The 23,116-nt window shown below is 37.0% G+C and overlaps 1 protein-coding gene across 6 annotated transcripts in view; it reads right to left on the bottom strand.

Moving 5' to 3' along the window:
• Positions 1–23,116, bottom strand: part of LOC100894091 (USP6 N-terminal-like protein) — an 84,743-nt gene that overhangs the window by 24,955 nt on the left and 36,672 nt on the right. For all 6 annotated transcript variants that reach the window (XM_030988017.1, XM_030988016.1, XM_030988019.1 and 3 more), the window contains 3 exons: positions 12,363–12,443; positions 9,437–9,544; positions 841–999 (listed from right to left, as the gene is read on the bottom strand). In XM_030988017.1, coding sequence (XP_030843877.1) covers positions 841–999; positions 9,437–9,544; positions 12,363–12,443 — 348 coding nt within the window. The remainder of the gene's footprint in view (positions 1–840; positions 1,000–9,436; positions 9,545–12,362; positions 12,444–23,116) is intronic.

Here is a 23,116-nt window from a genome sequence, read left to right as displayed (position 1 = left end):
AATTTTCACTTTTTGTTTAATTCTCCCTCCTTTCTTCTTAATACATGTATGTCTCATCCCCTCTCTCTCTCTCTCTCTTCTGTTTTGTCCGTCTTTCTCCTTCTCTCAATCTACAAATACTCCTTTTTCCATCAAATGTTACTTTCCCAACAAAACAAAACCCCTCATACAGACATTTCCAGGGTTTCTAAACTAGCAAACTTCTGCTTAGCACAAAAAGGGCACTATCACCTAGCATCTTACACACAGATAGACCCTTCTAGCACAAAACAGGCAAATTGTACAGTGTCATTTCCAAAGTCATATGGATCAGTACTGGGGATACGGCTTTCCAGTGGATTATTACGCTATTGTCTTTGGGCAAAGTTCGACGGGAGAGAAGTATTTGCGGAAATCACTCTCCAGATTTCAATCTCTAAACTCTGGATGTGTAATATTCAAACAAGAACACATTGTTTCAATGTTGTGAAAGAAAGAAAGGCTGAGAACAATGCATGTGACAGGCAAGCTTTGGCTCCTGAATTTAAACAAAATATATTTCTAAAGCTCCAATTTCTGCTAATTCATCAATTTTTTAATATACGAGGCCCAAATTTTTTTTCCTCTGGCTCGTAACATTACGAACCAGAGCAAAATAACACTGAGTTTCTATAGGAAATCTATTTATTCAGATGGTCATATCTTAGCCAATACTTAATATATTCAATTGGTTTTCGACATTTGGACATTATTTTTGTATGCTCTCTCAGAAAATGAAGTTCAAATGGAGAAATTCTAAAAATAGATCTTTATGACTTCACAGCTTCGCTATTAAAGACAGATTTGACTATAATTACATACCGTATTGTACATGGAGTATGCAGCCAGTATGTGGAAGAGAGCCTGTTGTTTGATGCCGTATCGATCCCTAAACATGATGTGATTCCTGAATGTCCTGTTCACATCAAGATCTATCTGCCTGATGTCAGGAGAGTGTATCCTCGCTCTCGCTTTCATTCTCTGAAGAAAAAAATAGAATAAATTGTTTAATTAGAATGTTACGATTTCATTTCAAAATGAATAATAAATAACAGTTTCTATAGCACTCTTTATACAAACTAACTGTTGTTTCACAGCGCTTTACATATAAAAATTATCAAAGAATCTATTGTTGATCATGGTCAACGAGAAGTGTTTTGAGACATTTTTCGGAAGACATCCAGCGAAGGCGATGAATGAATGAAGATGATTCTTATTGTCTAAAGAATTTGAAGATTCTTTGTAGAGGTGACACGGTCTAGTGGATACGTCACCGTACTGTGCATCGCATAGATTTCTGTATATGTACCAAGCAATTTGCCAAGGTCGTTGAAGCACAATTATATATCATATGTTCCAATTCCAATTTTACTTTGTCACTGATGTATTACTTTGTAAAAGAAACTGCAATTCGGCTCTCGGGCCACGAATTTTTTTTAATGAAATAAACCATTTGAAATAAATAAATAAATAAATGGTTAGCATTTTGAGTCCTGCGCGGCACACATGTCTTTTGGCAAAAAACATTAATCTGCATTTGCCACCCTTCACCAAGGTGAATGTAAATGGGTACCTGGTGGGAGAAATTCCTTGAATGCCAGGGGCCCCATATCAGGGCCACCCGGCTAATGTCGGAGTAACAATCACAGAGCTTAGAACCACTATTATGGAGCGCTATCATTATCATTATTATTATTTTTAATTGGTGGTACCACAACAAGAAGTTAAAGAAACAAAAAACAATAAAACTAGGCATATATCTCTAATATTTTTTAATGACATTTACATTTTGTGAAGCCTTATCATAAGATATCGTAGTAAGATGATATTTCCATGTTACTTATGCTTGTTTGTTTTTTTCACATCCATTTCAGTGTTAATTGGCATGGATTACAAAACATACATGTATCTTTCTGCAAAGGGACTTACTGGCTTTAATGTTCTTAATACCCCGTTATACAAAGTAATGTTGAAATATTATGTTTTTGCTAGATTGTACTCAGTTTTGTTGGACAAAATTCATAAGACAAAGCCAAATCATGTTCACAGTTCATGACTAAAACTAGACTGAATTTGTACATTGGTGTGAAATTAAAGAAAACATATCCAAAATCATGATCAAACCCTTAAAGGTTTTACAAACCATCAAACATTTACTAGCAATGACAATTTGAATGCTGCACACTGAAATAAGGAGAGCTTGTTGACCGAAGCGTGACCCCAACAAAAATTTGAGAGAGGATTTACGAATGATGACACAACGCGGTGGAGATAATATGTCGGTACGTGCAAGACATTATATCTGAAACCTCTCCTTCTTGAACTTTTTAACTTTGAAGATTTTCATGAAGCGTATCATTCTTCAAGTTCTTAACAGATTCTGTTTGTGCTTTTTCTTCATGATTTTTCCAATGTTCCTACCCTTTATTTATGTTTCTTTTTATTACTAAGAACTTCATTTATGGCTACCAGAATACAGGAATAGTTTGTTGTAATTTCTTTCATATATATATATATATATACATGGTTACGAGGGGAGTATTAGTTTAATATCTGCTTGCCTTTATCATTAATTGTGACCATTTTGTATTCATAGATCTACTTGATATTAAAGGTGAAACAGGGTGAAATAAATTACTAGGGTGAAACAAAAAGAAAGAGGAAATATGTTTTTGATACAATTTTCTTAACAAGGAATCATGCTCACTCCTTTAGATATCTTCTATTTATTATGAAGAAATTAATAACTTACTCTGTTAATGTAAAGGAGCTAATTTCCGCTCGTCGAGGAGTGTGATTAGGGACCACTCCTTTTGGAGTGAAATTTGGACGGAATTCACCCTCAAAAGATGTAAAGTTCATTCCAAAAAGACAGATTTTCTTCTAAAAGACTGAATTTATTGTCTTTTAAGAGCTAACTTTACATCTTTTGAGGGTGAATTCCGTCCAAATTTCACTCCAAAAGGAGTGGTCCCTAATCACACTCCTCGACGAGCGGAAATTAGCTCCTTTACATTAACAGAGTATGTGCATCACTTCCGGGTTTTGAAAAGAAATGTCAAAACACTTATTATTATTTTTGTATTAAACTTTGCCAGGAAGTTCCAGTTCATGAAGTGTTTATGCAAAAGGATAAATTGGCATGTGATGTCTCCTTTCATAAAAGAATTTAGGCTCAATTTTCTACCCTGGTTGGGCTTAGTTTTAGCAGCTGGAACTGCTGTGAAAACATGAATTATTGTGTGATATGGTAATTTCTGAAGAGTATGACATTTTGATTAAATACTTTATCCCTTTATAAGACATCGGTAAAAATGTCTATAAATTTTTCTCTGTCTCTCTGCCCCCCCCCCCTTCTCTCTCTCTCTCTCTCTCGCTCTCTCTTTCTCTCTATCTCTCTTCCTCTCCTCACTTTCCCTCCATCCCTACCTCCCTCTCCCTTCCCTTTTTCCTCTCTCTCTCTCTCTCTCTCTCTCTCTTGCTCCCTTTTTTCCCCATCAATATTCCTTTTCCTCCCTCTCTCTTTTTAATCTCCTTCAAACTTTAACCACTTTTCTATTTTTCTCTCTTTATTTCTTAAAGAGAAGGTTGAGTTCTGGGAAGAGGTGAAAAATAATTTGTGAGCATTACTCATTGTTATTATGCAAGTGTGGAAGAACATCAGATAAGACATGTTCATCAGATAAGATATTTTTAACATCATAAAAATCGGGGGCCGGCTTTCTTCGCCACGTGTTCGTGTAGTCCCATATACATCTTTCTGTGTACAGTATTTGTAACTTTACCAAGACTTGGCTACATTTCTTATCATTTTGATGATTCCAGAACCTTGCAATACACACAAATTCGTATATGCTAGATGGTCAACCTTTTCTGGTCAGTTCCACACCGTTTCTTTCACGATGCAATCGCATGACCAGAACTCAACTTCATCTTTAAATATATCTCTCTTTTCTCTCTGTCCATCTTTCATTCTCAATATATCACTTTCTTTCTATTATACTCCCTATTTCAGTCTCTCCCCTACATACTTCCTGTACTAATGTACCTCCCATTCCACACACATGTACAGCTTACTCAAATCCGCCCATTTTGAGAGCTATTTAAATCAATTAATCTGTAACTAATCCGGATCGAATTAAAATATTGGCCAATGCCCGGTGCATTGTACCGCTGACTCCCTGCTTTAAAGATGAAGTTGAGTTCTGGTCATGCGATTGCATTGTGAAAGAAACGGTGTGGAACCGACCAGAAAAGGTTGATCATCTAGCATATAAGAATTTGTGTGTATTGCAAGGTTCTGGAATCATCAAAATGATAAGAAATGTGGCCAAGTTAAAAGTTGCAAACACTTGCACAGAAAGATGTATATGGGACTACACGAACACGTGGCGTAAAAAGGCCCCCCCCCCCCCCGATTTTTACGATGTTACATGCATATTTAGAATATGAAGGCATTTGAAGAGCCATGCTTTTCAGGCAACATGTCTTAACTGATGTGCTTCCACACTTCCATAATAAGAATGAGTCAGGGATGCCAACCTTTCAGAGCACAAATCCGTAATCATAAGGCTAAAAATCCGTAATTTGGAGACAAAATCCGTAATTTTCTGCGCGACGCAAATTTTTCTGCACGCTGGCAAGCGCAGCTCCCGCAGGCAAGCGCGATAGCACAACAAGTTAAATAAAAGTAACATAGTCTACCTGTTCATTAGTTGGTGTTACACGATGCATTTCCATTTCTTACTGTATTCTTCTTTAAAAGTCTGTAACTTCTTGCCACGCTTCTTAGTTGTGGAAGACATGATGATTGATATCTAAATCCAACCAACATGAGTTCAGATTGTCGACGAAAATCGACGAACGCTGTGACAGCCTGTGAGAAATCCGACAGTGTACACGGCGCTAGCGTAGCGAGGCCTGGCGCTGGGCATGGGCGGGCGGTAGCGGCCAAGAGAGGTATTTCACCCGGCCCCCGCTCGCGAAGCACATGTTGTATGCACATGTATGCACTGAAAGGGGTGTGCTAGATAACAAATTGTCCAATCGGAAGCCCTGTGGGATTTCTATGCATGGATTCAAGGATGGCTGCGCTGCAATAGTCAAAAGTACGTGCTAAACCTTAAACGTGCTAAACCTTTAAGTGCTAATTTTGAAAATCGGCAAAATCGGCAAAATCCGGAATTTATGGTATGAAAATCGTACCGCCCGTAATCGGCCGATTTCCCGTAGAAATTACGGGAAATCCGTACTAGTTGGCATCTCTGATGAGTAATGCTCACAAATTATTTTTCACCTCTTCCCAGAACTCAACCTTCTCTTTAAGCAGGCCGTGTTCAAAAGCTAGTCGTCATTGAAAAAGCTGTTGATATTGTATTACACAATGCATGTATCTAGCCCTGCTATAATTTTTAAAAAACATTTTCGTGCCAACTTTAAACCACAAAGCAGAGTCAGAGTCCTTGATTATCGGTAGTTCAACTCACGAGCGTTGAGCACAGTAGATATCATGCACTTCTGCATGTAAACAATTAATGTTGATGAATGTACAGAATCAAGAACTTCAAGACAGTTTTCTTTCATACAATATGAGACAAGTTATTGTCTTCACCTCTATAATAAAACATACTGTACATGTAAGATATTTTTGTCCGAGTATTTTGAAATAAATAATTAAGACTAACGGTAACATGATCCTTAAAATTATCATATAATATTATAATCTTTCTCTCTCTCTCTCTCTTTCTCCCTCTCATTCTTTGATTCTCACCCCCCCCCCCCCCCATCTTTCAATTAAAATCATCTTTCCTTGTTTTTCCTTTTCAAGATAAAAAGTGTCTATCTCTTCTTTTTTTTTGGGGGGGGGGGGAGGGGGAGGAGAGGGTAGAAAGAAGATAGTAAATGTTACATCCTCTTTCTTAATGCCCATTTCCCCTTATTTCTTGTCTTTCCCTTCTGTTTTATGCTTTCCTTCACATCCTCTTTCCTTCCCTAAATTTTCACTTCCATCAGTGCATATCTATTTCCCAACGAACCAAGCACCTGCCATGTACATGGTTAAGTGGTTGGATTATGAAAGATATCGCTGGCAGTGCTCCACACTTTTTAACCTTGTTGGAAGTGAATCCAGATTTTTTTGAATTTTTTAAAACAATATATACATTTTCTTTCTTTTTTTTTCTTTCTTTCTTTCTTTTTTTTTTTGGGGGGGGGGGGGGGGGTTAGACTAAGAATTTTTGGTGCACATGTGTGTATTAGTGTCGGGCCTTGCCTCTGATTTGATGAAATTACTTCCCAACTCGTAACCTATAGATACATGTACCACAGAGACAGTTGGTACATTTATATAATACAAGGTGTCTAGAAAAAAGGGGAAAAACATCTTGAAAGGTATCCAACCTTCTTCAATGAAACTATTTTGAAATTGCAAGGTCTATTAAGAACATTCATAACTTTGTTACATTTACATTTTTGTTAAATTCATATGAAGTTTAGAGATATCAATACATAACTACCAATGCTGTTGATTTTGTACATTGACTCAGTACTGTTATAAATATTGGAGATTAAACTATTGGTGCAATTTTGAGATACTTGTATTGGATGATACTGATAAAAAAAAAAAAGCTGTAAAATTTATGCCAAAATGTACAAAGGGGTAGAAACAAGCCTTAAATTTAGTGGGTATTGAAAGAATATTCCTGTAAATAAATAAATTATAAATTCAAGGCATAAAGCCTATGTATTAAGTTCTCGAGTAGCTGAGAGATACATGGGTATCAATCAAATATTTTTAGATAGATAGATGCAATGTATAAACAGCTTTTGTGCTCTCCACATTTCATTTGTTGAGGACGATTATCACTTAGGTTAAGATTTTAGAGTACGGTATCATTCTTGCCAATAACTCACCAAAATTAATATACAAGTGGCTCAATTATCACATAAGAGAATACTGTATGTGATCACAAATACAAGTACACATGGACATCTCAATGTACAATTAAGAAATGTTTAATTTAAATTTGACAACTTGAATGAATAGTTTTAATCATTGCGCTAATTAAGAACTATAGAAATCTCACAAAATATAGCTCAGGAAAGGGAGATTCTACATGGAATGCAGGAATTTGAAGAAAACGATAAAAAGTTTGTCAAATCCCCTGAAAATCTTGTCTGATGAAGCCGATGATTAATCAAGATATTTCGTGGGGCAGAAATAGCAATTTGACGATTCTTCTAAGCTCCGTAATCTAGTGAAAAAACACTAATTCTACTCCACCCAACTTAGGAAGGCTGGCCCAGTGTATATGACATGTAACATACATGTAGACCTGTGGTAGTAGTTGTTCATTTCAGACCCATCAATTAAAGGTAAAGATCAGTTTTGGAAACGCCCCCCTCTCAAAAAAATAAAATGGAAGCTCTTATTACCAATCATGTGAAAGAATATGTTTTTTACTAATACGTGATACAAATTTTGCCGAGAAACCGCCTACTAATAGATATATTTGGTAAATTGTTATATCTATTTGGACCTGATAGATATCAAGCACGTGTCGCACACGTGTCGTGTAGACCCATATACATCTTTCTGTGTACAGTGCTTGTAACTTTACCAAGACTGGGCCAAATTTCTTATCATTTTGTTGATTCCAGAACCTTGCAGTACACACCAATACTTATATGCTAGATGATCAACCTTTTCTGATCGATTCCACAACGTTTCTTTCACAATGCAATCGCATGACCATAACTGGTCTTTATTTATATGTATTGAATCAGCAGGGTCTTTTTAAAGGTACAGTTAACAACTAAATTATTCATACGCCCTTGTAAATTTGATGTTTTTGTGTTTTTGATAACTCAAGAATGAAAGGTGGACTAGTTGAATTATAACCGTTGTTGAATACTTTCAGATATAATATTTAATATGTCCCATTCTCAAGAAACATAAATCCTATACAGTCCATTCTAGTTTAAAAATAACCCTACATATGTATTTTACAACCTGCCAAATGAACGTACATGTATTTTGTATGGTCCCAGAAGGGTCTGTATTCATATACTAGCCTAGGAGGGAACAGTGGCTTAAAATTGGGATGTGAGGCAAGAAATGTATCAAGATATTCTAATCCAAGGCTATTTTAACGGACAGCTGTTTGGAAATATGAGACTTCCTTTAACGTATGAACTTTAAAATTTACATCTATAGGAAAGAAACAGAATAGTTCACAACTAAGAGTAGTAGATGGTCAATTCAAATTCTTCTTTCGTCCAGTTAGCCTACATTTATGGTTGGTCAGGCTATGGCTTCGCAGACCATTTGCTTGACCTCCTTATTAAAGCTAAAGACCAGTTATGGTCATGCGATTGCATTGTGAAAGAAACGTTGTGAAATCGATCAGAAAAGGTTAATCATCTAGCAAAGATGTACTGCAAGGTTCTGGAATCATCAAAATGATAAGAAATTTGGCTAAGTCTTCATAAAGTTAGAAGCACTGTACACAGAAAGATGTATATGGGACTACACACACGTGCGCGACACGTGCATTTGTATCTCTCAACAGGCAAGAGATACACTAATTTACCAAATATATCAATTAGGAGGTGGTTTCCCGTCAAAATTTTGATCACCATGTAATATTCAAAACATATTCTTTCACATGATTGGTAATAAGAGCTTCCATTTCATTTTTTGAAATTGGGGCGTTTCCAATACTGGTCTTTACCTTTAATACATTTCTGGTTTGACTTTTTATACAGGTGTTTGATGGATGCTCAGTAGGATGTGAACATTAATGCGGTTGGATTGGCATGTGTGCGCTTGTAAAATGGCGCCTGGCCAGAATACTCCCCAGGGAGCAGAGAGTGTGCACTATCACGTGTGGATTAGCAATTAAATCCAATGACTGGGATAATAACAATTACAATATAAAATAGTAAGAAACATAGTACAGTGAAACCTGTATATAAAGACCGCTCAAGGGAGACAAGAAAAGTGGTCTTCATACTAATAGGCAGGTGGTCTTTATGAACAGGTGCCTTTAGTAAACATTTCTATAAAATAAAAAATGATATTGATAACAAAATATGTGGACTTCATAGACAGGCAGTCTTTCTATACAGGTGGTTGCTAAAGCAGGTTGCACTATAAGCTCTATAAAAATGTGGCTATTGTTTTTATCATTATTATCATCATTATCATTATGATGTGCTTAGATTAGCAAGTGTGCGCTTGCCTGGCTGGAATGCTCCCCAGGGAGTGGAGAATGTGCATACATTGTGAGCGGGTAAGCCTGAATCCGATGACCGAGTAATAATATATACAACTGTATATCTGTAAAGCGCTTTTAGAGGGCCTTTGGCCCTGAAAAGCGCTATATAAGAACTAGCTATTATTTTTATTTTTATTTACCTCATAGACATTCGGCTGCTCATCTTTTATCTTGTTAAGGTCTAGAAGCATGGCCCATACAGTACCTCGCATCTTGTCTGGGATACCTTTGTAGATTCTTCTCGTCAACTGCAAAGAAACAAAACAAATGAAAATACAATAGAGACAAACCACAGCACAGGTTCATACTGAAAGATTACTTTAGGAAAGGGAGAAATGTGCTCTATAGAGACAAATGAAATTATATCCGGTGGTGATCTTTATAAAGACCCCTTTTCTTGTTTCCCTTGGGTGGTCTTTATAGACAGGTTTCACTGTAATAATATGTCTTGTTTACCCAGGGTAGCCTCATCAGTATTAATACTGTTCTCCCTGAGGGCCCTGCAATCATATTATTACATACATACAATGCACATGTACGTTCTTCTCTGCATTTACAGAAAAAGAAACTGTATTCGAAGACTAGACTAGGAGGGCAAGTTCTACCTACTTTAAAACTTCTGTTATAAATTTAAAAATCTCATTTTAACCACACAAATATAGTAAAACCATGCTCTTTTGTGTCTGTATATCAACGGTTTAAGCGAGAAAGCGCATTAAAGTGTATTATTGTGGTCGATATACAACTATGCCACTACTAATGCAGCCTCTCTCATAGCATTAAAACTCTGTTGGAATGTGATCAAAATATTATCGGTTGGATAAGTTCATTTGCATGAATATTGACTTTAAGTATGTAACATTCTACCTACCATCCATTTTCTCAGTATACATCTATTCGTACATGCAATATGTATGTATTTATATCTGTGTAAGAACAACTAGTCCAGTATGACAAACCTCAAAACAACTACCCCCCCCCCCCCCCCTCATTCTCTGTCTCTCTCCTTTCTCTCTCCTTCCTCCGTCTCTGTCTCCCTCTCCTTTCTTTCTCCTTTAACTGCGTCTCTCTCTCTCTCTCTCTCTCTCTCTCTATCTCTTTCTCACTCTCTCTTTTCTCTGTCTTTTTATCTCTCTCTCTCTCTCTCTCTCTCTACTCTCTCTCTCTCTCTCTCTCTCTCTCTCTCTCTCTCTCTCTTCTTTATCCCTTCCTTCCTCCACATCTTGCCATCTTTGGCTGTAACTGTAAGAGCAAGCAAGAGTGAGCTCAGTATACATCACAAAAGCATCTTACATTGCACTCGATCCAACAAAATAAACACTGCATCTACATGTATCTATCAGACACGAGTAACTAGGCCCTGTGCCATATTAATTAAGAATCCTACATGTGACCTCTCCATGCACTCTCCCTTGGCTGGCCCTCTCATGAATAGCATGCTTAAACTACTTAACCCTTCTTCTCTCGCCATCACCAAACCCCTATAGTTTTATGTTAAAGAGAAGGTTGAATTCTGGTGAAGGTAAAAGATAATTTCTGCGCTTTCTCATCATTTTTGCACAGTGAAACCTGTTTATAAAGACCACCCAAGGGAGACAAGAAAAGTGGTCTTAATGGGCAGGTGGTCATTATGTACAGGTTCCTTAAGTACATGTTTTCAATGAGATAACCATTTTCAAGGGAAACAAAAAATGTGGTCTCTGTAGACAGGTGGCCTTTCCATACAGGTGAGCTCTAAAGCAGGTGTGACTGTATCTGTTTGATGGAAAGGAATAATAAAAATAATGACCCCCTGAAAAGGAATTGCTTTTCAAAAGCCTTATATTCAGAATATGACAAGCAATAGCTGAAGCGTTTAGACCAACCAGTCATGTTGTATGAGTGTGCAGTCCCATATACCCATTCCTGTGTTTTTAATTGATATTGAGTAAATTTCTAATCAATTTGACGATTTCAAAACCTCATAGCAGGCATATGTATTAAAACACAAAGTCTATTACAGATGGTTACATAATTAATTTCCTGCACAATTTTATTAATTAAGCTATTTTCTTAAAATCTAATTGCAAGATCGGAACTAGACTACATCTTTAAAGCATTACTAGTCATGATAACATCTGGCAGTCAAAGGCTTAGTTTTGGCAACCTGTCAAACGGAGCTGAGAAGCGATTGTTCTGGCTGATGAAAATTAGTTTAATTAAGCCGGAAATTTGACGGAAGCTTCCTTTAAACAAATGTTACCGTTTAACGAATGACAAACTGGATTAAATATCTCTCTCTCTCTGTGTCTGTCTGTCTGTCTGTCTGTATCTATCAGGAGCTACCCTGTGAAAAAACACCATCTGTTAATTCATGTAAAAAATTATCAAACTCAATTCATGCTTAGGTTTAATGTTCCAGCTGAAAGGAACAAAGTCTCTTTACACGGACAAATAATATAAAGAGAGTGCTATGGCTATTTTTTTTTTTTTTAAGCATGAAAAAGCTCTGGAGAAAACCTTTAGGTAAACAGCTTGGGAAAAAAAGGAAACCACTTTCTTTTAGAATTCAAAGTTCTACTTTGCAGTTCTTCAATCTAACCAAGGGGGTGTTTCACAAAGTCCTATCTCGCACCCCGGGGCAACATGTCTGACACGGCCGGATGTAGCAACTACTCCGAAGATCAAGATTACATTAATCTTGATCTAAGGAGACACGAACGAACGAACAAAGATCCAAAGTCAAACTTAACTCGAAGTTGGACTTAAATACAATGGAGAGCCATTTGTAACCTTATAATAAAAGATCTTAAAAAGTGAAAATAAAGTAATAAAGTAAAAAAAGTATTTTAGAATTTTCATAAATTCCACATCAAGAACATGAAATCTCCTTGATAATAGAAAATATGAATGATTTGAATCAACATTTTATGCCTTTTCAAATAACTTTTACAAAATATTTTCAAAGATGCGAAATAAGTCCAACTTAGAGATAAGTTCAGCTTAGGATCTTTGTGAAACACCCCCTAGAGTCTTAGAACCTCATACGGAGGAGCGTACCTGAACAAGACAATGATTGATACATACCTTTTCACTTGAGTAATATCTTTTCCAGTTCTTGGCCATCTTCAACCATTTCTGGGTCCTCTCAAGCTCCAACTCTTTGGCCTGTGTAGGAGAGAAAAGGAGAGAGAATATGAGAGAGATAAGCAAAAAATAAAGAAGGAGAAAAAGGAGAGTGGGAAGAAAAAGAGAGAAAGGTAGGCAGACAAATAAATTGATACATCATTGAGGTACAGCAAGAGAAAGAGAGTGGGAGGGAGAGAGAGAGAGAGAGAGAGAGAGAGAAAGAAAAAGAGGAGAGAAAGAGAGAGAGAAAGATAGAGAGGGAGAGAGAGAGAAAGATACAGAGAGAGAAAGAGCGACAAGAGAAAGAGAGAAAGGGAAAGCAGGAAGAGAGAGAAAGAGAGAGAATATGAGAGAGGTAAGCAAAAAATAACGCAAGGAAAGGGGGAATGGGAAGAGAGAGAAAGAAAGATAGTTAGGCAGGCAAACAAATAGATAATAGTAATAGGCAGAAGGAGTGAGGGATGGAGAAAGTTGGAGTAAAAATAAAAGAGAGAGAGAGAGAGAGAGGGGTGGGAGAAAGAGAGAAGATAGAGAGAGAGAAAAAGAGAGAGAGAAAGAGAGAGAGAGATAAAGAGAGATAGAGAAGAGAAAGAGAGAGAAGAGAAAGAGAGAGAGAGAAAGAGAGAGTGAGAGAGAAAGTGAAAGAGAGAGAAGAAAATAAAAAGAGAGAAGAGATAAAGAGAGATAAAGAGAGAGAGAAAGAGAAAGAAAGAAGAGCAAAATAGAAAGAGAGAATAGATAAAGAGAGAGAGAAAGAGAGAGTGAGAGAGAAAGTGAAAGAGAGAGGAGAAAATAAAAAGAGAGAAGAGATAAAGAGAGATAAAGAGAGAGAGAAAGAGAAAGAAGAGCAAAATAGAAAAAGAGAATAGATAACGAGAGAGAAAGAGAAAGAGAAGAGGAGTAAAGAATGAGAGACAAGATAACAGAGGAAGAGTTGACGAGAGAGGAATCAGAGAAAGTGAACAATTAAAGAAACGAAGGGAGAAAGAAGAGTAAAAGGGAGTGATAAGTAATAAAAGAAAAGTAGATATTAAAACAGGTACACTGTTGACAGATGAGTACTGATACCCATGAATATTTAACACCCATAACAGAAAAGAAAGTACAAACATTCCATTCAAGGATATGGATTCAAAATGTCAGAGTGAAACCACTATAGGTGGTGTCACACAGAAAAAATCCTTTCAAGGGAGAATTTTCTTGCTTCGTTAGAGGATTTCTAATGAGATAATTCTCGCTACCCCAAATAGCGATTCTGCCGAGATCCGGGGAAAATCCTGAAAACGCGCATTGCATTATGGGATAGCTTTTCGACATTACAGCTTCCTGTGCAGGCGCTATATTACTAGGCGCGATAGCGCAAACGTAAAACGCCGTCGCCACACAACGTGTATGCACCGAATATGTCGTCTGCTCGGTCTTGTTTTTTTTCGCAAATATTTCAACGTTTATTTGAACATTTCATTCGTTGTTTTTTGCGTCTTTTGACATCAGTGACGATGGTTTTCTTTTGTGAGGCTGCACAGTGCTGGGCTCATGATTCCAAGCGTAAGAACCCTGAAAAATGGGGGTGGATGAAGGCCGTGACTTGGGTGAAATTTCCCAGTTCGTGATCACAACCCTCTCTTTCACGGTAGAGTTTAACGGCCTTTTGTGCTAAAGTCACTAATTCTGCCCGAAGCTTTCCATTGCATGGTATTCCTCTGTCCGTTAAGATTTTTTTAAGTTCCGAAACTGTTTTTTTATCCATTTTGTGGTCGACGAGAAATACATGAACTGAGTGTTGTCTCTACACTGTTTACTGTATCGTCTGCTCATGATTGTGACGCTGGTCGCTACATGCACAATTTTAAGACAATTATTTTTTTTTAACTTTTAGATTAATAGAAAAAAAACATGAATAAAAATAAAATCTTTCCTGTAAACTATTTTTTGCTTTTTATTGTATATTCAAATTGAATAAAAACAAACTAAATTTAATGCATATATTATAATCTGTACAAATTACACTGATTGGCATCGATTTTAGCGTGCGTGAAAACTCTGCACAGCGAACACAGGCGCTAGCGCCAGTGGGATGGGACTCTATACCGGAAGTTGTAGTGACGACCCGAGAGAGTGAAAATTACCTCGTCTCGCGAATTTCGAGATTTTCGTACCTATTTAGGGTAGCGAGAATTGATGACAGACAGCAATTAAAGAGGATAACTAAAATCCAGATTTTTGGCCTCTGTGTGACACTGCCTTATGTTTGAACCCTTAGAAACATTAACAATAAAACAAAAATGATGAACTATATTTTTTAAATAACACCAAGCTTTTTACCCTTCCCTACTAGTGTACTTTGCACTGGGCAAGTGAATCTGACCTGTAATCCAGCAAGTGAACTCGATACACATTACAGGAAATTGGCAAGCTTCATCAATCAATCGATAAAGATATTTCATTACACCAAACTTAAGTCCACCAGTGAAACTTTTCTGCAATATGATAAGTGTTTTTGCAAGAAAAATAATTGATGAAAGTCTTTCACTCCGATAACGCTGGTCATTAAGAAGATAAGTTGGGGAAGATAAAAACATGTAAATCCTTTCACACTAGTTAACACTGATGTGCCACAAAGTTTTGAAATATAATTTCATTTTTAAACATTTCATGACACGGTTTTAAATCGTGCATTTTTTTTTTCATTATTTGCTTGATCTAATATTGTTCTAAACTCCACACATTTGGAAAACTGAAGAAAAAGAGGGTCAACATTTTCTAGATCTTTTCCAAAGCGTTGCACCAACAACATGGGCAGTTGAACTGTGCCGATGGCACAGTAAATGCGAAAGATCTTGTGAAAGGTTTTTTTTCTTAAATTGAAAAGAAGTATTACAGTACTAGTAGGGTGAAAAATAACCCCCAGAAATTGACAATCTTAAGTTTGAAATACATCATCCATGAAAAGTCAAAATAAAAATAAAACCAAAAATTAAGGGCAAGATGTAACTTTAATATGAGATATACACAAATTAAAGAAAAATACTCAATTTAGCTTCAGGGGGAGGGGGAATATATGGAAGTATTATTCAACAAACATTTTGTACCAAATTTTGCTATCCCCTCAATGCAGTTCTAATAAGTCAATCATGACAAGCTCTATGATAAAAAGAAAGATTTTAAAGCTTTTGTATTTGAACTAGAACATTGTTTTGAACATAGTTTGCCAGACAAAATTGTGTGATGCAAACTGCAACGAAAGACCAGGGCATCAAGTTGTCAGCTAACTACATGAATGTACTAAAGCCTCTGTTATTTAATAGTTGAGAACTAGCTCAGGTTAGATGTCATGAATATAGGCCCAGATTTATTACTTTTAGACAAAAATTAAGAAATAGTGCACATGTACATTGTATCTCCTATATATTAAAATCTATATTATTCTAATACATGTAAGACATATTCCATATTCCATTTTCGATATGCCATATCCCATACCAACTTGTATATCAACAACAGGGTTTATCCTGTTTTTAATGGATACAAAGTTGTTTTGTTTATACTTGATACATTTTATCATAATTGTCTACAAGGATATCTCCCAGAAAGCTATTGAATAGAAATCTGTTAAAACAAAATCTGTTTCCAAGAAAAATGCTATTTATTCAGTTGGAATTAGTTCCACTGAATAACATATTGTTCTGTGACGATACAAAACAAGGGGAGCAGCCAAAATCTATACTTTTTCAGAATTCTGTCCCAAATCAAATCAAAGGTACCTTAAAAAGCTTGTAATCACGATGAGTAGGCCTGTCCTTACGGTACAGGAGGTGGATGGCAGACATGTTGACCATGTTTGCGATGAGACTTTGGCTGTCAAATATTCCACAAGAAAAATTGGCACCCACAGCGTTTCTCTAGCACGTAAAACTTCCAGGCAAGCTAGAAAGGTCCTTTCGGTATCACCTGCAACACACAATGCTCAGGAATTTTTGAGAAGGAAAGTACCAACATTTGGAAACCCGCAAAAACATTTGGCTGAAGTAAAAACAATATTTTCCACAAGAAAAAGTCAAGATTTGGAGAAAATGACTAGCATAGCATCTGTCGCCCCAACCCTTTCAGAGGAACAGGAAAAGAAACTTGATGTTAAGAACCTCCATTAAAGAAGAACTAAAGTCAAGAGAAATTAGCTTCAGCAGACTGGATTGGAGACTTGCTATCCAGTTCAAAACACAGTGACAAATGAAGAGCAGCGTTGCGCAGTCCCACTGCCAACAAATGACGTAAGGTATGAGCTCATGCGTACCAACGGTTAAAGCTCCCTGCGACAGAAATAGCGCTGGGGCTGAAGCCTAAAGCACATGCCTTACTCCTAGACGAGCAATCTGGGCTTAGGAAGAGTTATAATCTTCCATCTTTTTGGAGGGATAGGATTCTGACTGAATATGCCCTTGTAATTTGGGTTTTTACAGACCTGTATCAATCAGTAATGATTGTTTTAAGTCTAGGGACCGACATCAAACGTCATCATCCAAAAGACGTGACTCAGTCTTGAACCAGGGTCCGCCTGGGTCAGTTTGTAGGCGGAGACAGAGAGCTGACCGAACCATGAATATTACCACTAGACAAACTAACACCTCCTAGGAACTTCTTATACAATAAATACAAAGAGATGGGAGAAAAAGAGATCAGTATTCCAAGATACAGATAAATTTATAAATTGTTTTGACCTAGTTTTGAGCACATATCTATAAGGTCTCCTCTTTCTTACATTTACAGAACATGATCTTACAGTGTACATCAGTAAATTTGTATAGAATTTATTTAATAATGACAAGAGTTGTATGTTGCATATTAATATTGCACTTCAAATTACATGTATGTTTGTTAAATTGATAATCTGCTGTTTCTGTTTTTTTTTTTAATCCTATGTACAAATGTTTGTGAAAGGACAAATAAAATGAAAAAAATGAAAACAGTCCTGAACTGCCTGCCAGAGCGTTTCTAATATATCTTGGTATATCAAAATCTTTGATTGTATACTCTAACCTGTCTATAAGGGTCCCATGCCTAGTGGTCATCATATACACTGCCTCCCTTGATATACAACATGCATGTGCTGAAGAACCTGTCTAGAAAGGCCACCTGTCTACAGTGGCCACTTTAACATTGGATGGCCTACATAGCCAGGTTTGACTTGCTACTAAGGAAATTTACAAATAAATAACTAACTTTGTACCCCAAAAGTAAATTATCATGCTTGTATAAAGATTCAATATTCAAAAGCTTGCTTAAATATGAATTTGACATCTTAAGAACATGGTGTTAGTTAACAATTTTCCATAGTTTCGGGTCACAAAATGTTCTGCTTCTACAAAACTTTAACAGTCAGTAGAAATAATGCTCTTTCTCAAACTGTTCGACTACAGAACTGTTCCATTTCCGTCCAAAAGTTCAAGAATGCAAACAAGCACTGAGTGGGTAGCTGTGCATAGCTGTGAGAAAAAGGCCAAAGCATGTACATACAGTAAAGTGTCTATTTTTTTCCTTGCTTGTCTTTTTACTTTCTTGAAAACTTTCCAATTTGCAATGTCACTGTCTGTGATGTAAGTGTCAAAACTTTGGAACAGATCCTAAAAAACAATGGAAAACAAAATGTAAGACTAATTGAACTAAACAAGACAGTCACTGTATGACCCTGGACTAAGCTTCCTAGAGAGCATGATTTGATCATTTTTGTCTATTCTTTGATTCGATTTAGAAACCCCGCCCCTTAATTTTACATGTTAAACGTTGCTCAAAAGTCAAATCTTGAGCAGTGCCAATTTCATGTTAACATATAGTGTAGAACTCGTTCTAATGCTCGATCCCTCACCTTTCTCTACCTCTCTCTCTCTCTCTCTCTCTCTCTCTCTCTCTCTCTCTCTCTCTCTCTCTCTCTCTCTTTCCTTCATTCACTCTCTTTTGTCCCTACACCATCAATTTCTTTGTTCAAGTTCTCTCTCTCTCTCTCTCTCTCTCTCCTGAACTTCTATTAAAATGAAAATCATAAATAACACTTTGATAAATAGACAGTGGAAAGGGACGCCCTAAAGATATAAGGTAATATCAAATCATCGCAACATGTCAAATCTAGACAATGTGTTAAACGACATTTCCCCCCCTAAATTATTTCATTGCCATTTTCAAGTCCTTTATTTCCCCATTAAAAGCAAAGGTCATCAATAAACAATTGACAAAAACATTTAGAGGTACATTTTGTAAATATGTGATACCGCGAATTGTGGGCCTCAGAAACAAAACAGAATTTTATTCAGGGACTATATGTGCCCCCAACGTATAACCTACAAACAAACTTGCGGGTAAAGCATTAAATTGCAAGGAAACTTGCAATATTCCGGTCAATCATTACAAAACAAAATTCAGACCAAATGATTTACCATACAGTACATGTATTTTCTAACACCAAAACACGTTTGCTCTAATAATGTATGACAACATCACAACAATGTGTAGTTCATGACACTGTCAGTTCGCCACCTCCTCAAGTCAGTAAGGAAGATGAATGTAGGGGGAGGAAATTGGTTGCTATGGTAACATAGCACATAATTTTCCACCACTAAAAGGGAAAGGTGAAGTAAACATTCAGAAGGAATTCTCCAGAGAGGGTAAAGGTTTTTGGCTCGTTATCAAAATGTTTAATAAGTGTATACATACAATGTATACAGGCCTACATACAGTATGTACATAAAAAGAAATATAGTATTGTTTATTAAGAAGTATTGAAATACATGTATGTTTACGGGGCTTGAAGCACGATTGTCCTTGTACAAACTACAATGCAACAAAATTATTCATGTATATGTAGCTCCAATTTGCAGCCAAAACAATTGCAGCAACCTGAAAGCAGTGTACAAAGTTGAATCTCATAATTTACAAATTTGCATTGTGAAAGAAAAGGTGTGGAAAGGATCAGAAACAGTTGATCATGTAGCATGCAAGTATTGGTGTGCACTATACATGTACAAGGTTCTGGAGTCATCAAAATCATAATAAATTTGACAGGGTCTTGGTAAAGTAACAAGCACTGTACACAGAAAGCTATATATGGGACAACACACATGGTGTCGGGGCTATAGTACTACCTTGATTTCCTCGTCTTTCTATGCTCATTACTCAGCCAGTATACATTTTCTTCCAAAATTGTTTGGCACATGTCGTTTATTTGTAATCTTGAACATTCAGTGTAAGTTTCGTTCGATTCTGTGAGAATTTTTTTTTTTTTTTTCTAGAACTGGAGTTTATCTTTAACACCCCTCTGGCTCCAAACATAGGATAAGAAGGGTACTGTTCACTGTCTGTAAAATTGATAAGAGTAACGCCCTACTGGCACTCAACAGACGTGGCATCCCTTTCAAAGATGGTCCATCACCACATCCTACTTTCTAGATCTTGATGAAATTCAAACGGTTGCCTCTATAGAGCTTTCTCGAGTTCAAGGTTCATCAGGTATCCTACTCTTTCAATGCAGAATGAATCATCATACAGACCCCTTACATCATAACATGCATACATGTACATACGTGTATGAAGAAACAAAGAAGTCCTCATATGTTTGTAGTCCTGAGTCCAGGTACCTATCCAGGCCTAGGTTTCTTTCATCACTGTCTTGTCATACTAAGGGTGCGTTTATGCTCAACTTTTGAAGGCAGAATGAGCGATTTGTAACGCTCATCGTAAACGCTCATCGTAATCGCAGTTCCACGGTGTACTGTTTATGCTCACTTCTCTGGCTCCTCCAGGCAATTCTCCCTGTGTGGCCTTAATTGGCCTAGCAGCTGGATTCGCAAACCTGCACCGTGCATGCTACGTAGACCCACTCGAGGTCAGTGCGTTGACCCCATTTAAACGCGTTTACAAATTGTAAATGCATCTTTTTGTGAGTTTACGATCGGCGATTGTGATCGCCGTTTTTCGGTGATTCTACAAAAGTGAGCATGGACGCAACCGTGTTTTAAACTAAACGCGTAACAGATGCCTGATTCTGGCCAGAAAAAGTGAAGCATAAACACGCCCTAAGACATCTGCTCACAACCAGAAGGGTGTTAAAGGGATAGTTGAGTTCTTGTTTAAGACTGCCATTGCCTTCAAAGTGGTGGGGCTTTTTTTGTGCAAGGTTATTCTTATTACATGTATATGACATTTCTAGTGCCCTTTTAGAACCTAAAATTGCTATGAAGGTAATTTTAGACCCCAAAATGTGTAAATTTAGATTTAAAAAGGTTAATACCAATTCAGCTCCTCTTTCAAAAAAATATGGTGACCATTAATTAATCAATTAATTAATAATAACAATACATGGGACAGTTGGTTGTGCGTATTATTCATAACCAACACAAAAAAGCCAACAAAAAGCCAATATTGGCATTGGCTGGAATAAAGCGTATAAGGCGCTCGTTTTAAAACGGATGGTTAGAAAATACTGAATATTTGTGGTGCCCCACAAATATTAGAAATGCTATATTTATGGATATTTTAGCCGTCTCTGAACCGATTTTGATCAAAGATGATTTTGTCATCTGAATTGTATATTTTTTCAAATTTGATACTCAGTTTGTCATTTTCTTACAAAAAAATCGTTTTGTGAAGCACCCTCTGCAACAAAACTCAACTATCCCTTTAAAAAGGGAAAGAAGCCGGGCTCTAATGGGGAATTTGACACCATTCATTCCAGAGTTTATCCAATAACAGGTGATATCAATCACCTGGATTAGCCTTCAGTTCTATGACCAACAGGCCTTATGTAATGCTTTCCTTTTCCCTCAGCCGAGAACTCTCCAAGATTTCTCGATAAGACTCCAGGTTTTCTGTGTGCAGACTTTTACGCTGGTCTGGTGTCAGCATATTATGGCCTTCTGCACATGGAAACTGACAACAGAGATGCCAACCTCTTGACACCAAAAAACAGACTGAGTATCCTAAAAAATCAGATTTTGGAGAGGAAAATCGAATTTTCTCGAAAACTAAACACTACCACTGGCCCACCGGGCCAGTAAAATGTCAGAAAATGTTTTACTGGTAAGTACGGTCAAGTAAAATGTTTGCACTTTCATTAAAATTTAATGAGAAAATTGTAGAGCAATTTTTTTTTTGGGGGGGGGGGGGTTGCGGGGGTTTACTTGTATATATTTCTATGCAATTTTTTTTTTTTTAATTTAAAAAAATTTTGTTGAAAAATCGTATTTTAAGAGGTGATATCGTATTATCGTATTTCACTCTTATTATCGTACTATATGTAAATACGATTTAATCGTAGGGGTTGGCATCTCTGTGACAACCCACCCACTTTAACTCATATCATCCTGATTAATGCCCCTTTGGCTCTCAACAGATTAAATATCAACCTGATTGTCTACAGTAATAGCTTTTAAATTACCAAACTATCGCTTATAGTGTGCTACATTGTATATTTGTACCAGGAGCACTTTTTTCAGAATATTTCATGTAGAATGGCTGTTGTACACACAAATCTGTGATTATTCCAAACACCCCTTATTCCTTATGATAATAAAGACAAAGTATGATTACAAGAGGGCATCCCTGTTAAATTAGGATCAAGTGATACTTCTGATCCAATAGCTCTATCAGAAGCTCTACAGGCTTGTGGTTAGTCTGAAAGCGCAGACTTTAATATGATGCTTTAAACAATACAATGCATCTGGAGGCAAGCCTAAATTGGCTTCGCTGTAAAGGGAGATGTAGCCACTGGACACTATGCCTCAGTAGTTTAGTCTATAGATTGATTATTTCAGACCCTACACTGTATGTTCTGTGATATGGCTCACAATGGTTGGTGCTTATTGGTAGTCTGTGAGTGCAGACCATAATTTGACACAAACTGAATTCTAATAGCTGAAAGTGTAGTAGAGACTACAGAGCCTATGTGAGCTAGTCTTGACCTATTCTTGGTTCAGACCCTGCACTGTGCATTATTTAGATGAGGGGCTGTGCCTGTAAGTTAAGTCCACATACGTGTTGCTCCACTAATTATCGCAAATCAATTAGTAACACCGATCTGCAAACTTTTGGTCTCCCAAGAACTTTGAAACCGCAAGAGAATCCCCCCGTATGACTAACATTTCAGAATCCTCCCAGCATTTTGCTAAAGTTTGAGCTGGTGAGTCAGCCCATGGGCGAAATCTGACCCCCGCTCGGCTTAGGAAGGGGGTTGAACCACGGACAGAGATGTGTGTCATGAAAGAACAATCCTAATAGTGGTCTGCTTTCACCCAAACTTTCAGATTATCTTTAATCGTACATCTAGCATTGAAGTCACTACCTTAGCACCATTTTCTCTCATCTGAACAATGTTACCATGCGAGTCCCTTTAATTTGAACTTTCAAAGCTGTCATAGTAGATTGAGAATGGGACAGAAAACTGAAAATGCGATGGGACTCTACACGTTGTCAGGAGTACAATAGGAGAGATGTCTGCTACCATCATCTTTTTCTCAATCCCTCCCCCCCCCCCCCCCCACCCACGTCTTGAAAGACACCTGTGTTCAGGAAGTTGCAGCATTTAAAGGTAAAGACCAGTATTGGAAACGCCCCAATTTCAAAAAATGAAATGGAAGCTCTCATTACCAATCATGTGAAAGAATATGTTTTGACTAATACATGATGATAAAAAATTTGCCGGGAAACCGCCTACTAATTCATATATT

Source organism: Strongylocentrotus purpuratus, unplaced genomic scaffold (assembly GCF_000002235.5).
Source record: "Strongylocentrotus purpuratus isolate Spur 01 unplaced genomic scaffold, Spur_5.0 spur5_scaffold_17, whole genome shotgun sequence".
Taxonomy (NCBI): Eukaryota; Metazoa; Echinodermata; class Echinoidea; order Camarodonta; family Strongylocentrotidae; genus Strongylocentrotus; species Strongylocentrotus purpuratus.
Note: the sequence above shows the minus strand (reverse complement) of the source record. Positions and strands in the feature narration are given on the sequence as shown.